We start from the raw sequence: 16,354 nt of genomic DNA, 5'->3' as shown, positions 1-16,354 counted from the left end.
GTTAGGTGGTTCTCCTGTAGGCTTATTACAAAAACTCCTGCTAGTTCAAAACGCGGTAGCTCGAGTTCTTACACATACAAAAAAGTATGAGCAAATTAGTCCGGTTCTATCAACATGGCACTGGTAACCTATAAAGCATCGCATTAACTTTAAAATCTTGCTTATTACCTATAAAGCCCTACATGGTTTAGCTCCTCAGTGCCCGAGTGAGCTTTTACTGTATTAGCCTACAGTCCTTCACATGCACTACGCTCTCTGGGCTCCGGTCAGTTGGTAATACCTAGAATCTAGTGTAGATCCTTTTCCTATCTAGCGCCTGGAACAGTCTTTTTTTGTACTGTCCGGGAGGCAAAAAAACTCTGTCAGTTTAAATCTAGATTAAAGACGCATCTTTTCAACTAAAAAATACACAACACTTCCATAATACAAATCCTATGAGGGTTTAGGTTGCATAAGTCAGATCAACCGGGACCAGGAACACGTCCTCTAACAACTGATGCACTTTTTGCATCAAAGAGTGACGTAAAGGCGCTGTCGCAATGGACGTTTTGCTCCATTGACTTCCATTCATACGCATGCGAATGTGGTAGGCCGGAAACGCAAGCTTCGGCTGAAAAGTTTTGCATTTTGCTGCATTACAAAGTTCAAGTTTGGTGAACTTACACCTGTGAATTCCTATCACGTGAAGACGCGTGATCAATAGTACATGGATACGCCACGGCTTGGCCTTTTCAGCTGGAGGAAATGCTAATATCACGCAATTCAATTTTATACAATACAGCTTTAAGACAACGGAAACAAAAATAAAACAGCAAATACGTCAGAAATACCCAATGGTTTTTCTGGTTGCTATGGTTACTACCATACAGGCTGGGCAAGAAATTTTGCATAATGAAATTCTAGTGTGACCGCGTCTTATGTTGCCTTCACCATGAGCAATGTTAAACGTTTAAGGCCCGCCCATCTTGGGAACTTTGGTATCAATATTATTTCCCAACTTCCCAGTGGGAAACGCGACATCAAAGGGCATTCGTGTGCAATTTTTACCGCAGAAACTCATATTTCTGATCATTTCTGGGCATAAATCCTGAAGACACTGATTAGCTCGTTCAGGTGTGTTTGATTAGGGCTGGAGCTAAACTTCTCCTGCATTAGTACATCTGTTTTTCATTCAGTGATTACCGTGTCAGATGTCGCTAAGCAGTCAATGTGAACAGCTCCTTTAAATAAAAAAATACAGCAGTATCTACGCATTTTAGATTTAACAAGGACAACTTTCATGTAAAAGCTATTGTTTTGAGATTGTATGTCACTTGAATGTAAAATGCATGCAACACCTCGGACAAAGTTCTGGTCATTATATATGCATTTGAAATAGAGGGGTTCTGTTTTAATGTGTGAAACTACTCCCATCCACTGTATGACAGCAACAAGAGCACATTTCTTTTTTTCACTCTATAACACTAAAAAAGAATAGTATGTATGTGTTGTTAGTAGTATGATAAATTAGTGTAATATGTCTTTTCTCACTTTTTCAATAACAGCCCTAATCCACTAATCATAACCTGTCTTCTGCTTCCATAATTGCATACATCCCACTACCCTCCCCTCATACTACACATAACCACTTTGGGAAGGTTTTTTACATTTTACAACAAACGTCCAAGCTTTATTTCTCAACAAATCAAAGAAATCGTGATCAACAGGTGTCACAAAAGAACTAAAAAAACAAAACAAAACAAGAACACCAAGCTATAGAAGTTTACTCACTATACACCAGATGACAAAAGACAGCTCAAACTTATGAGGGAAACTGAAGATGGACAGACCCAGGAAGGCAAACACACATGTTTCTGTGGAAGCCAAAGAGAAGAAAGAAGAAGAATTCACATTTACTGCTTATGTTCACAGGTGGTAGGTTTGTCAATGTCGGGTAAGGCACTGACCGCACATGAAGGCTACAGTCCGAAGCGTCTGTTGCATGAGGATCTGGGTGACTGGAGACAAATTATGATGAGTGTAATGAGACATGACGATACCGGAGAACAGAATGGCCATGATACCTACAATCAAACAGAGAAAACCAATTAAAAAATTAAAACATTAATACTAAAAGAAACATGCATATTTTTGCACTGCAGCAAATCTAAGTGGTGCGTGCCCCAGCAAAGCTCAGTGACACAATGCTGCAGTATGTCTCTGTGATGCTGTAGCCTCTAGATATGGCACTCTTTTTCTTCAAGTAGCATAAGCTATATAGAATTCGTGTAAATGAGCAATCGGCACTAATGGCACATGCTGGAAGTGCAGCGGATCAATTCTTTACATACTGAAAAAGAAAAACAAGCTTCCAGGAGCTGAGTGGAGTGCTTTAGACTCACCAGAGAGTTTAATGCCCTCAGCGAGGCCGTACGGCAGGTAGGCAAATATAATCATCATTCCAAACTCCAGTGATGGAGTCTTCCTCAGGTCAAAGTATTTTAGCACCTACACACACTTGTTCAGAAAACTAAGCTCACGAGATGTACAAAAATTGGGTTATTAAAAGAAATAACATTTAATATACACACATAGACAGCCGCAAAAAAGTAATAGACCACTCATATAAATTATTTTCAGTTTTTCTAAACTTATTATTTATAAATACATGATATTTAAAATGGTAATTTTTGTTTCATTCTGTGAACTAACGATAACATTTCTCACTAATTCTGAATAAAAATCAGGTTTTTTTTGCATTTTGCAACAACGGGAAAAAAAAGATCTTGAAGATCTTGAATCAGGTTTAAACAACACAAATACTAAGTGTTTTAAAGTCCCCATGTGGTCGATAATTTTATCCCTTAAAACTAATCTTTGATATTCCAAATTACATATTTAAACATTTTTTAATTATTTTTCCTGTCTTAAAAAAGTTTGAATGTTACTACACCTCAGCTTCATTAAGTAAATACAGATATACGAATATTCAAATTAGCCCCGACCCCACTCAATCACACCCAGCCGTTCAGAGGCTGCTAAAACTGAAAGTGAAACTGAGAGCTGACACGGGAAGTGCAGTGATTATTTTAGCCTGAATCTATGCATCATCTTTGTATATTTATGCTTCAAAATGCTGATCCATAGGGGTTAAATGAGTTGATGTGATTGGTTACAGGTTTATGACGTCATTAACTGGGGCAGTTTCAAAGCGCATTATAAACAACATTAAAAACTTGATTTTCAAGCTTTAAGCTCAGTTAAAAAAATGAACATGATGGAAAAGCCTGATTTTTTTCTCTAATTTTGTGTCTAGGTATTCTCGTTGCTGTTGGGTGACTTGTGAGGTTTGTCTCTGTTGAAATTCAACAGACACTGGACTGGAATGGTTGCAATAGACCACTTCACAAGACACTGGTCAATAAACACTTAGGGTTTCAGCTTTTTATTATCATACAAATATTATTAAAAATTCAAGATATATTTGTTTAACAATTTGACTAGTGTTGGACCAGCGCTCTTTTTACATCTTCCGAAGTGGTTTATACATGTTCACTGATTAAAGGCAAAACTGGAGTGGTGTCTTAATTTTTCAAGCAGCTGCATTAGTAATTGCATTCCTAGTGGTCTAGCCAGTTATTTATGTATTTTGCTGTAATGTGTCAGTAGGAAATATCAGTTTACACTTGAAGAGTTCATTTGCAAAAAACAGATAACTATGCTTTTTAAATGTTCAAAAATCATGTTTTTTTATTGTGCATTACAAGTAATGTCAATCAAACTGCAGCTGGGTTGTTTTGATTAGGAGCGGCAGTTATCCGTTTTTGCAAATGAGTTATTAATTTCAAAACATTCTTTTTGCCATTATTTCACTCTCTTTATTGGACAAAAATAATATAAAGATGACTATACTCTGCTAATCCTTCGATGAAAAGAATTCTGTAAAGAAATTTTAAACAAAATAGAAGGATACAATAGCAGAGATAAGACCGGTGAGCGTGCCCAAAGCAGCAGAGCCAAAAAACATTTTCAAGAAGTAGCCGAGAGCCTGCAAGAAAGTCTCCCAGCCTGTTGAGACGTCTGAGTCAGCAAACCCTTCTGCTGTACTGAAAGACCAACAACATCAAACATTAATTTTGCACCAAGCAAGGACTCATTTGTATTTGAAATTTCATTTTATTGTTAGCATGTTGCCAGTATCGCAAACAGCTGTAAATACTTTCAAATCAACGTGAAACCCTGTTTTCAGCTCATTTCTCATTGACAAACTGAAAATACTGACCAAGTCATTAAAATAGATTGTTTCACACCTTAATGGAGCCTAAACAGCTTTACAGTTACTTGCTTAACATTATTCACTTGCCCGTGAGGGAGGGGAAAGTGATTTAAGAGGAAGAGCGAGTTCTGTAAGCAATTTTAGATTTGTATTCAAACAAAAAACACCAATGAATTATTATTGATAAAGAGACTAGGGCTGATCAGATGTTCACCACACAATTATTTTGGCCAATAAATTCTAAATAACTTTATAATTTTACCTCAAGATTTAAATAAAATGCATCAAAAATAGATAATCTTTACTGTTGTTTATTTTGTTTTCTCATTTTTGGGCCAGTGAATCACACTTAAAATTTGAATGTAGGGAGGCAGAGAAAGGTTTGTATACAGTATGCCTCTCAAAATGTTTAATGATGCAAAACAACCAGCATTGTTTTGATAGATAGAAAAAAAGATACATTTCTAGGTTCAACATTATAGTCGTGCTATATAGTCGTGCTCAAATTTGTTGGTACCCCTCCACAAAAACGAAGAATGCACAATTTTCTCTGAAATAACTAGAAACTGACAAAAGTAATTGGCATCCACCATTGTTTATTCCATATTTAATAGAAATCAGACTTTGCTTTTGATTTTTTTATTCAACATATTGCAAATAATAAAACAAATGAAAATGTCATGGACAAAAATGATGGGACCCCTAACCTAATATTTTGTTGCACAACCTTTAGAGGCAATCACTGCAAGCAAACATTTTCTGTAGCTCTCAATGAGTCTTGTGCACCTGTTAACAGGTAGTTTGGCCCACTCTTCCTAAGCAAACTGCTCTAGCTGTCTCAGGTTTGATGGGTGCCTTCTCCAGACTGCAAGTTTCAGCTCTTTCCATAGAATAGATGTTCGATAGGATTCAGATCAGGACTCATAGAAGGCCACTTCAGAATAGTCCAATGTTTTGTTCTTATCCATTCTTGGGTGATTTTAGCTGTGGGTTTTGGGTCATTATCCTGTTGGAAGACCCATGACCTGCAGCTGAGACAGAGCTTTCTGACACTAGGCAGTACGTTTCACTCCAGAATGCCTTGATAGTCTTGAGATTTCATTGTGCCCTGCACAGATTCAAGGCACCCTGTGCCAGATGCAGCAAATCAGCCCCAAAACATAACCGAGCCTCCTCCATGTTTCACTGGAGGTATGGTGTTCACTTCTTTGAAAGCTTGATTTTTTCGTCTGTGAACATAGAGCTGATGTGACCAAAGGACATTCTCCCAGAAGGATTGTGGCTTGTCAATATGAATTTTAGCAAATTCCAGTCTGGCTTTTTTATGTTTTTCTTTCAAAAGTGGAGTCCTCCTGGGTCTTCTTCCAAGCTCAAAAAGCGATGGATGGTGCGATCAGAAACTGACGTACCTTCACCTTGGAGCTCAGCTTGTATCTCTTTGGCAGTTTTCCTTGGTTCGTTTTCTACCAATCGCACTATCCTTCTGTTCAATCTGGGGTCGATTTTCCTCTTGCGGCTGTGCCCAGGGAGGTTGGCTACAATTCCATGGACCTTAAATTTCTTAATAATATTTGCAACTGTTGTCACAGGAACATCGAGCTGCTTGGAGATGGTCTTGTAGCCTTTACCTTTACCATGCTTGTCTATTATTTTCTTTCTGAGCTCCTCAGACAACTCTATCCTTTGGTGCACACAATGATACCAAACAGCACAGTGACTACTTTTCTCCGTTTAAATAGGCTGAATGACTGATTACAAGATTGGATACATGTGTGATACTAATTAAAGAAACTAATTAGTTTGAAATATCGCTATAATCCAATGATGTATTATCTTTTCTAAGGGGTACCAACAAATGTGTCCAGGCCATTTTAGAATATCTTTGTAGAATAAGCAATAAGTCATCTCTTTCCACAGCTTCTTTGCTTTATTCTATTACATACCAAAGGCATGCAAGTATACATGATACAATAGCTTTTAATTTCATCACTCTTCAGGAGGAGTGAAGCGTTATTTCAATGAGCTGTAAGGGTACCAAGAAATTTGAGCACGTCTGTATGTTCTCCAAACATTCCTTTTTAAAAGAAATGAAGTACCAGATTTGTGAAAAATGACTTTGATTCGGTTTTTGATGACTACAAATGTGTACATTTTAACAGTTTTTCATGAGCCACATTTAGATCCCATTATCTGTAGGACTGAACTATATAGGGCCTTAAACGTACTTCCCAAAAGAAAGGTCGTTCAATCACATGTATCTCAGGGTGTCCACAGATATAAGCAAGTTAAATTTAAGACTTTTTAAGACCATTTTAATGCCACTTAATATGAAATGTAAGACCAAACCAGCGATGGACATACACATTCGAATACATATATATTTCATATACACAGACTCTGAAAATTTAGAGACCACTCAAATTCCTTTCAGTTTTTCTGCATAGTTTTTTTCTGTGAACTACTGAAATTGGTTTTCAGAATACTTAAATATTTTTAGATGTATTAAGATGTTTGTAAAAATAAATATATGTGACCCAGTCTGAGAAAACTAGGCTAAAGTCTTCCGAATATAATTATGAGATAAGGAGCATCAAATTTGATTTCAAGCAGTAATTTCAATCTTTGACTCAATATTAAAGATATCAAGGTTATATTTCACAGAATGTTCTTTACATTACATAAGATGATTTTATGTAGAAAACAGCAAATCACAAAAAAAATACTTAACACTTTTTTTTTCTTTCACAGTCTGGATCACATATGATGGAATAAGCCTGATTTTTAATCACAGCTATCATTCATTATACACTTTACTGTATATCACTCCTGAGGTTTGTTTCTGGTGAAATTCAAGATACACTGGACTGGAATGCTTGCAATACAAGTAGAAAGGCAAAACTGGAGTTATCTCTTTATTTTTTTCCCGTGGCTATAAGTTACAGCGTAACATGTGTAAGTGCTCTTTATAAACTAACACAAGGCCATACGGGTGCTGCGAGTCATCTTGACGGGTTTAGTTTAATATTCACCAATAAAAACAAATATAAATGCCTAATTACTAACATAAGATTATATTTACAAATTATTCAACCAAACTTCATGTTCGTCTTGTTTGAACGTCGCATTGGATCAAAGCCGTTAGGAAACGCATTTTCCTTGCATAGGTTTGTTTTTGTTAATAAATAAAATATTTAAAATCAATATTTCAGTTCTCTCTGATGACGCAGTACTATTGCGGGGAGAAAAATCAATGATTTTATACAGTCATTTGGTCCATCAGATGGAAAGATTTTTTTGCGGAAATGTGACCAAAATATTTAAGACCCGTAGAATCTGAACTTAATACTTTTTAAGACTTTAAAAAGGACTTATATTAGGAAAACTTTAAGATGTTTTAAGACTTTTTAAGGACCCGCGGCCACCCTGGTATCTAAAAGGACAATCAGGTATCTCTAACAGTTTATGAGATAAATTTTGTAAAAATAACACAAAAAGTGCTTTTTCCTCATTTTTGTCACCATTGGCATAAAATGCATCAAGGATTTCTAAAGTTAACAGATTTTACTAACAGATATACAATACCAATCTCTGTGTAAAAATTCAATTATAATGCTGGCATATTTCTCATGTCATTTTTAAAATATGTTTCACCCCCTCTACTATCATTTTTCACCCCCTCTACTATGGCTCCAAATTCAAGGTGAAAATTGTCATTTTTACCTCCCTCGACAAATTAGAGGATTACTCAATTACTATTCATTGGTGGCATTTCATATTTTGGCTTTCATCAGTACTGATGTTGGTCTAGTTTCTGTAAAAATATATTTTTTAAATAAAAACTTTTGAGCCAGGGACCTCTAGTTGACACGGAATGACGCATAGGCACATGGATGAAGAGGGAAAGATGCTAAATATGAACAGATTTTAGAAATCTTAAAAGATTTTACCATGTTGATACAACAAGGTTACAGCAAAAAAAGGGAAAGAGGGAGTGTCTCTTATCTACTGCGTACACTGAGTGATTCAGCTCAGATCTGAGTACTTAAATGCACATGCCCACTGTGCATTATTTTCTAAGAGCCACCGTGTAGCAGAGGCACAGTGGTACTCTGGCATCGTGCAAGTATATTTATTTTTTAATTGGGGTTCTTAACATGCACAAAACTTTGTATCGCCCCTTGTTATGCCAAAAAAATCTTGCATAGATCACACACACACACACACACACACACACACACACACACACACACACACACACACACACACACACACACACACACACACACACACACACACACACACACACACACACAGATCAGGCATAACATTATGATTAGTGGGTGGGCTATATAAGGCAGCATGAGAACATTTTTTTCACAAAGTTGTGCAAAAAAAGTGGGCAAGCATACGGATTAGAGCGAGTTTGACAAGGGCCAAACTGTGATGGCAAGAGAACTGGGTCAAAGCATCTCCAAAACTGCAGCTCTTGTGGAGTGCTCCTGGTCTGCAGTGGCCAGTATCTACCAAAGTGGTCAAAGGAAGGAACAGTAGTGAACTGGCGACAGGGTCATGGGCGGCCATGGCTCACTTATGCACATGGGGAGTGAAGGCTGGCACGTGTAGTCCGATCCAACAGACAAGCTACTATAGCTCAAATTGCACCAGAAGTTTATTCTGGTTCTGATAGAAAGGTGTCAGATCACACAGTGCATTGCAGTTTGTTTGAAAGCACCAACAGTGGGCACGTGAGCATCAGAATTGGACAACGGAGAAATGGAAGAAGGTGGCCTGGTCTGATCATGTTTTCTTGTGCATAACGTGGATGGCCGGGTGGGTCACTTACCTGGGGAACACATGGCACCAGGATGCACTGTTGGAAGAAGGCTGGCCGGCAGATGCAGTGTGATGCTTTGGGCAATGTTCTGCTGGGAAACCACCAACCTAGGAAACAGTATTCCCTGGTGGCTGTGGCCTCTTTCAGCAGGATAATGCGCCTTGCCATAAAGTAAAAATGGTTCAAGTATGGTTTGAGGAGCACAACAACAAGTTTGAGGTGTTGACTTGGCCTCCAAATTCCCCAGATCTCAATCCAATCGAGCATCTGTGGGACGTGCTGAACAAACAAGTTCGATCAAAGGAGGCCCCACCTCGCAACATACAGGACTTAAAGGATCTGCTGCAAACATCTTTGTGCCAGATACCACAGCACAACTTCAGGGGTCTAGTGAAGTCCATGCCTCGACAGGTCAGGGGTGTTTTGACAGCAAAAGGGGGACCAACACAATACTAGGAAGGTGGTCATAATGTTATACCTGATTTGGTGTATATTTGTTTAGTTTTGCACATTAAAAACAGTCACGTGGAAAAACACTTGATAAACCGTGAAACAGGCAGAATCTATAATAAACTGTGATACAGATTCTTGGTCAAACCGCCCAGCACTACTTCATCCCCATCGTAAACATGCCGGTTACTTGTCCGCGATAGCTTTTTCTCATGATAAACATGGGCAAAGTGTCAAAAAACATGGTATTTCTATGCCAAACACACTCCCTCAGTTTTTGTATAATGCTATGCCAAACACACTCCCTCACTCCCACACCTTATTACCATGTGTGACCCACAGTTTGAGAACCCCTTTGCTAAATGAATAATGGTAATGTACAGTATCTCACAGAAGTGAGTACACCCCTCACATTTTTGTAAATATTTGATTATATCTTTTCATGCGACAACACTGAAGAAATTAGACTTTGCTACAATATAAAGTAGTGAGTGTACAGCTTGTATAACAGTGTAAATTTGCTGTCCCCTCAAAATAACTCAACACACAGCCATTAATGTCTAAACCGCTGGCAACAAAGGTGAGTACACCCCTAAGTGAAAATGTCCAAATTGGGCCCAGTGTGTCAATATTTTGTGTGGCCACCATTATTTTCCAGCACTGCCTTAACCCTCTTGGGCATGGAGTTCACCAGAGCTTCACAGGTTGCCAGTGGAGTCCTCTTCCACTCGTCCATGACGACATCACAGAGCTGGTGGATGTTAGAGACCTTGCGCTACTCCACCTTCCGTTTGAGGATGCCCCACAGATGCTCAGTAGGGTTTAGGTCTTCACCTTTACCCTTAGCTTCTTTAGCAAAGCAAGTGGTCGTCTTGGAGGTGTGTTTGGGGTCGTTATCATGTTGGAATACTGTCCTGCGGCCCAGTTTCCGAAGGGAGGGGCTCATGCTCTGCTTCAGTATGTCACAGTACATGTTGGCATTCATGGTTCCCTCAATGAACTGTAGCTCCCCAGTGCCGGCAGCACTCATGCAGCCCCAGACCATGACACTCCTACCACCATCCTTGACTGTAGGGAAGACACACTTGTCTTTGTACTCCTAACCTGGTTGCCGCCACACACGCTTGGTTTATCTTGGTCTCATCAGACCACAGGACATGGTTCCAGTAATCCATGTCCTTAGTCTGCTTGTCTTCAGCAAACTGTTTGTGGGCTTTCGTGTGCATCATCTTTAGAAGAGGCTTCCTTCTGGGACGACAGCCATGCAGACCAATTTGATACAATGTGCGCCCCTTCGAGGCTGATCCCCCACCCCTTCGAGGCTGATCCCCCGCCCCTTCAACCTCTGCAGCAATTGCTGGCAGCACTCATACGCCTATTTCCCAAAGACAACCTTTGGATATGACTGAGCACGTGCACTCAACTTCTTTGGTTGACCATGGCGAGGCCTGTTCTGAGGGGAACCTGTCCTGTTAAACCGCTGTATGGTCTTGGCTATCGTGCTGCAGCTCAGTTTCAGGGTCTTGGCAATCTTCTTATAGCCTAGTCCATCTTTATGTAGAACAACTTTTTTTTTTTCAGATCCTCAGAGAGTTCTTTGCCATTAAGGTGCCATGTTGAACTTCCAGTGACCAGTATGAGAGAGTGAGAGCGATAACACCAAATTTAACACACCTGCTCCCCATTCACACCTGAGACCTTGTAACACTAACAAATCACATGACACCGGGGAGGGAAAATGGCTAACTGGGCCCAATTTGAACATTTTCACTTAGGGGTGTACTCACTTTTGTTGTCAGCGGTTTAGACATTAATGGCTGTGTGTTGAGTTATTTTGAGAGGACAGCAAATGTACACTGTTATACAAGCTGTATACTTACTACTTAATATTGTAACAAAGTGTCATTTCTTCAGTTTTGTCACATGAAAAGATATAATAAAATATTTACTAAAATGTGTGGGGTGTACTCACTTCTGTGAGATACTGTATTTACTTGTACGGAGGTGATTATTTTTCTGTGGAATGGGGTCAGATCGGGCCCCGGCTCCTTACATCAGAACTCCGATTGGTAGATAAGAGATTTTCTAAAAGAAATGATAAATGGGAGAGTTTTGTGCTTCAGTGAGGCATACTTTGTTAACACAATGGAGACAGCGTCATTTAAGATGCTCTCTCCAAACACCAGCATATTCAGCACAGGATCCACGTTCAGTGCGTTAAAGATTGCGATAGTGGCGACTGGATCCACAGCCGAGATCAGAGAACCAAATGCAAAACTAGAGAGGAAAAAACATGATCAATGCAAGAACTAAACATACGGTACAGTTGTATCTTATTAATGACTATGTAAATGTATTTGATGATTTTAGAATGAAACTGCACAATTACAAATCGAAAACTGTAACTTTCTGAATGTACTTTTCACTGTGGTGAAAAAACACATTAAATATTCACAAGGAAACACATTCTCACCTGTCTGTCATTGTCATCTTGTAAATGACATCAGCCTGTTTAACAGAAACATATTGAAATAATATCTGTGGTGAAATCATACTACAGGAGCTATTTAGGCATGTCAACTGGACTAACCAGACAAACCACTACATAAGGTTCACTTGAGCCTTTTACAACTATTAAATTTAGGCTGGCAATTAATACACAATAGACCTATTTCACAGTGTGACGTGTACAGAGGAAGTAGGGTAAACGCTTGTCCGGTCTAGCTCCGTTCACTTCACAGAACAGTTGCGGAGACTAGAAGAAGTTAGGCATGTAGCGCTCTCCCTTTATGCTGATTTGTCTAACATATATCAGACCTTGATAATAAATAAATAGCTCAAAAAACAATGTTTTTGTAAAGTTTGTTTTCCCTATTTTTACATCTCCCAGTAAACCATGAACAAATCAGACAACATATACTGTTGCCTGTGAGAAAACAAGCTGAATGGATGAATGAATGGCTATGGCAGCAGTGCGGCAGGAAAACGTTTTTCCCTACTTCCGGGCTCTGTCGCCATTTTTTGAAATAGGCGAATTGGCCGATTGATTGCCTGTGCTTTTATGTCACTTACAGTGGAAACGTTAAAATACACGTAATTTATAGAAAATCAACTTTGAATCATACAAAAAAAGGTATGAAATAACTTAAAGCTGCCTATAAAATAATATTTTACAGTATCATTTTATTCACTTTATTCAAATCTAAAAACAAACAGTGTACACAATATCCACCAAATATCCCTGTTGTGATGCATGGCCCTGCACTGTAGTTGAAGTAAACATACACGTAGTCATGATTTCATTTTTAATCAAGGAATGAAACATGGTCAACATTTTGTCGACATTACTGGCTGAGATTTTCACATCGCGAAAATCTTTGCACACATCTGCTCTCTTTTGCATTCCTTAGAACAATATAGTTCCTTGCACACAAATAAAATTATGAGGAAATTTAAAACTGACATGTGAAAAAGTTAACACTTCTCTTTTTTTTACTATTGCACTTTTTTTGCAATACCAGTAGTAACACAATGACATTTAAAAAGCAAGGTAAGAACACAATGGAAACAAGCCACAACACAACAGAAACACGCTCAAGATGATAGAAAGGCAACAAAATTCCTTACAAAACTGAGGTCACTTAAATTGTGTTTTCGATCTATGCTACCTATGCTTTAAATTCTGTGAAGCCGAGATGCATTATTTTTGTTGCCAAGAGATAACGTGTAGAGTTAATATCATAGATTCATTTGCTGGACCAATACGACGAGTCAATATTATTATTATTTCTGCTAATCATATATTACCAGAAAAATATGCATACTTAATGATGATTATTAAACACATTTTTCTTTGAGCTAAACCCATGATTCCCTGACTAAAATTGATGTTTTAAATAACTAATTTCATGAATATGATCTTAAATCTGGTGGAGACAAATGTTTTAAGTGTAAATGGTTAACCTGTGAGTAAGCTCACGCTTAACATTTCCAAATTGCTACCCATCTTACCTCTTGGTGAAGAATGTATTTGCTCATCATTATTTTAATGATCCGAAATGACTAAATGATAGTTCCATAAGATAATGTTACTCCCCAAGGTCTCCTAAATACAGTTGGGTAGTATGAGGTTTCTATGGAAGGTGACTTGGTTGAGATGGACATATTCCTCATAGAGCTGGATTGCTTCTTTCCTCAACTTTTCAGAAAGTGGCTCGTACCAAGTGTCTCTGGACTGGAATCTGCTTCCAGCTTCCAGCTTCTTCTTTAAAGGGGTCAAAAGGCAGGGCTAAAACGAATAGTATCGTTTGTTTTAGATGTAATGCAATGTGTATACACAATTTAATGTTCAAAAACGCTGTATTTTCCACATAACGTGCATGTTTGTATCTCCTCTTTGCCCCGCCGACATTACTGGCTGAGTGGCATTTTTCACATCGCAAAAAATCTTTGCACACATCTCTCTCTGAAATGCGTAGATTTTTTACAAAGCTCATGGCTCTGAAAAGCGAGGTGTGCTATGATTGGCCAGTTAACCAGTGCGTAGTGATTGGTCGAATACTGCAAGCATGTGACGGAAATGTAACGCCTCTTACCATATTCAGAACATCAGGTTCCAATGCAATTGTACTGACAGGTGATAAAATGTCATCGGTACTTCCAATCAAGGAAGCCAATCAAGCCGATACATCAACTTTGCCAGCGCGACTTGAGCAGGATGTAAAGGATTGGTAAGGTTTTATTAAAAAAATATTATGTTAAATAGTTTAAAACTATAGCTAACTGTTTTACATTTTATATACGAGGTTATAAAGACTATAAACAAACAACCATATACATCATACAGAGTTTGTGTGAGATAGAAACAAGCTCACATTACAGCAGGGAATGGTAACATAATAAAGCGAGCGCTTTGGCCCTTCTTGATCAACCAGTGTTACGCCACGTCTCGTCGCGACTCAACAAAGACAATAAACCCCATTATAAACACGACATTGGTTGCCTCTAGTTGGAACATTATTACTGATTATTAGGACTTATGTTGTCTTTTTTCACGTTGCGCGCATGTCTGCATTTGCAGATCACACAAAGAAACAACATGCGCTACAAACACACGACAAACTCAACTCGCGTTAGTCTGTAACAAAGTCTTTTACAATGAAAATATACTTAGAGGCTGCGAATCTGAAGCGCCACACTGTCCTTGCGAAGTTTTAATGGTAGAAATGGCCCCACTTTTTAACCAAAGTTTTCGTGCATAGCCGGTCTTGAGCTCTCCCAGGTTCATGAATCAATCATATGTGAAATGCACTGCACAAACTTCGGACTGTACTTTTCTGGAACAGTGTTGTAAATAAAATGTAACCATTAGTTTTTAGTTGTCTCATCTTTTGGCAGGGCAAACAAAGAGTCTTTCTTTTCGCAACGAAACACACAGCGTCTCCGTGACATGGCGGCGGCGATACAATGAGATTTACAGGTTACTTGCGTTTAGATTTGGGAGGTCTTATTCAAGTCATGTTACGAAGAGACATACATTCGCCGGGGTGTGGTTACACAAGGTGTTTCAGGTAGGTCTGGGTGAGCATTCGCTTTTAGATAGAATGCATCTTTTGTTCCGACACTTTAATTTTTGATATTTTACGTGTCTAATACATGCATGGGCAACTTATAACACACCAAAGACACAGAAAAACACGTATTTGCGCCATATAACCCCTTTAAGGAGATTTTTTCCAATGCTCATTTTCTTCTTTCTCTTTGAGAAGTTTATCAATGTAATTGGATACAGTTTGTCCTCTTTAACCAGGTATCCGACTCCTAGGGCTTTAGTATCTTCTCTTAGCACTTTTGCCACTGATACATTGGCCGTTCCTGGTACATGCTTCTGCCTCCCACTTTGGCCTGACCGGACCCATGGTTTGTAGAAGAAACTACTAGCCTTTAGGATTACTTCAACCCCTTTGGTGATCTCATCCAGCCTATTCCTGACATTGTGGGAAGTCAAGATATCATCAACATACAAATCCTCTTCCACGATCCTACATTCCTCCTTCAGGTGAGCAAATTCCGGTAGCTTTGCTGCTTCTCTCATGGCCAGTTGTGCGATGCAACCGATTGGTCTATCACCAATATTAACTTGGGTAATGGCATACTCTTACATTTCTACATCTTCTGTATCTCTCCAAAGAAATCTATGGAGGTGCATCTTTAGGTCTTCCAACGACACAGAATTGTACATTTTTCTAACATGCTAATTCCCTTAAACTTCTGGCTACTGTTTCATTCGAGACGCATCGGTGTTGTCACAGAATGTGGGTTAGGTGCTACCAAGTGACTTATATACCATACTGGTCCTTTCAAGCTGGCAATGATCTCTTTGGTTAGTTTCTTTGCTGCTCTTCTTTCTACCATTTCATGGACATGGGCTGCATATACCACCTGCCACTCTTGCTTCTCTGTCCTTAAAAAATTGGCCTCCTCTTCACTCCTTTTATTAGGCAGAGACGTTGGGTTTTCGATCCAAGGGTACTTTGTGTCCAGGTAGGGTTTGGCACTGTGTTCGTCTGCTCTCAGAGTGAATTCCTTGCCTCCTGGCTGGCAATTGCCACACTGGCATCCTCCACACTTGGGTTCACAGGCTGCTCCAATGCTGTACCCATTTCCGACACTCTGTAAACTCTTTCCCAGCAATATTGGTGTCAGCTTTGAACTCTTGTGCTTCTGTGATTTCTTGTTACCTCTCTGCAGACGCTCTCATGGATCGATTTGTTTCAGACCTACGCACAGCCATATTTATCTTTTCAAAGAGATCT

The 16,354-nt window shown here is 38.9% G+C and overlaps 1 protein-coding gene across 1 annotated transcript in view; it reads right to left on the bottom strand.

Moving 5' to 3' along the window:
• slc9a8 (solute carrier family 9 member 8) overlaps positions 1-16,354 on the bottom strand; it is a 104,688-nt gene that overhangs the window by 14,079 nt on the left and 74,255 nt on the right. The window contains exons 7-12 of the mRNA XM_057327176.1: positions 12,013-12,047; positions 11,673-11,816; positions 3,953-4,085; positions 2,382-2,487; positions 1,947-2,063; positions 1,771-1,853 (exon numbers count right to left, since the gene is read on the bottom strand). Coding sequence (XP_057183159.1) covers positions 1,771-1,853; positions 1,947-2,063; positions 2,382-2,487; positions 3,953-4,085; positions 11,673-11,816; positions 12,013-12,047 — 618 coding nt within the window. The remainder of the gene's footprint in view (positions 1-1,770; positions 1,854-1,946; positions 2,064-2,381; positions 2,488-3,952; positions 4,086-11,672; positions 11,817-12,012; positions 12,048-16,354) is intronic.

The sequence above is a fragment of the Triplophysa rosa genome, unplaced genomic scaffold (assembly GCF_024868665.1).
Source record: "Triplophysa rosa unplaced genomic scaffold, Trosa_1v2 scaffold180_ERROPOS751398+, whole genome shotgun sequence".
Taxonomy (NCBI): domain Eukaryota; kingdom Metazoa; phylum Chordata; class Actinopteri; order Cypriniformes; family Nemacheilidae; genus Triplophysa; species Triplophysa rosa.
The sequence above is the reverse complement of the archived record's forward strand: the minus strand, read 5'-3'. Positions and strand labels throughout refer to the sequence as shown.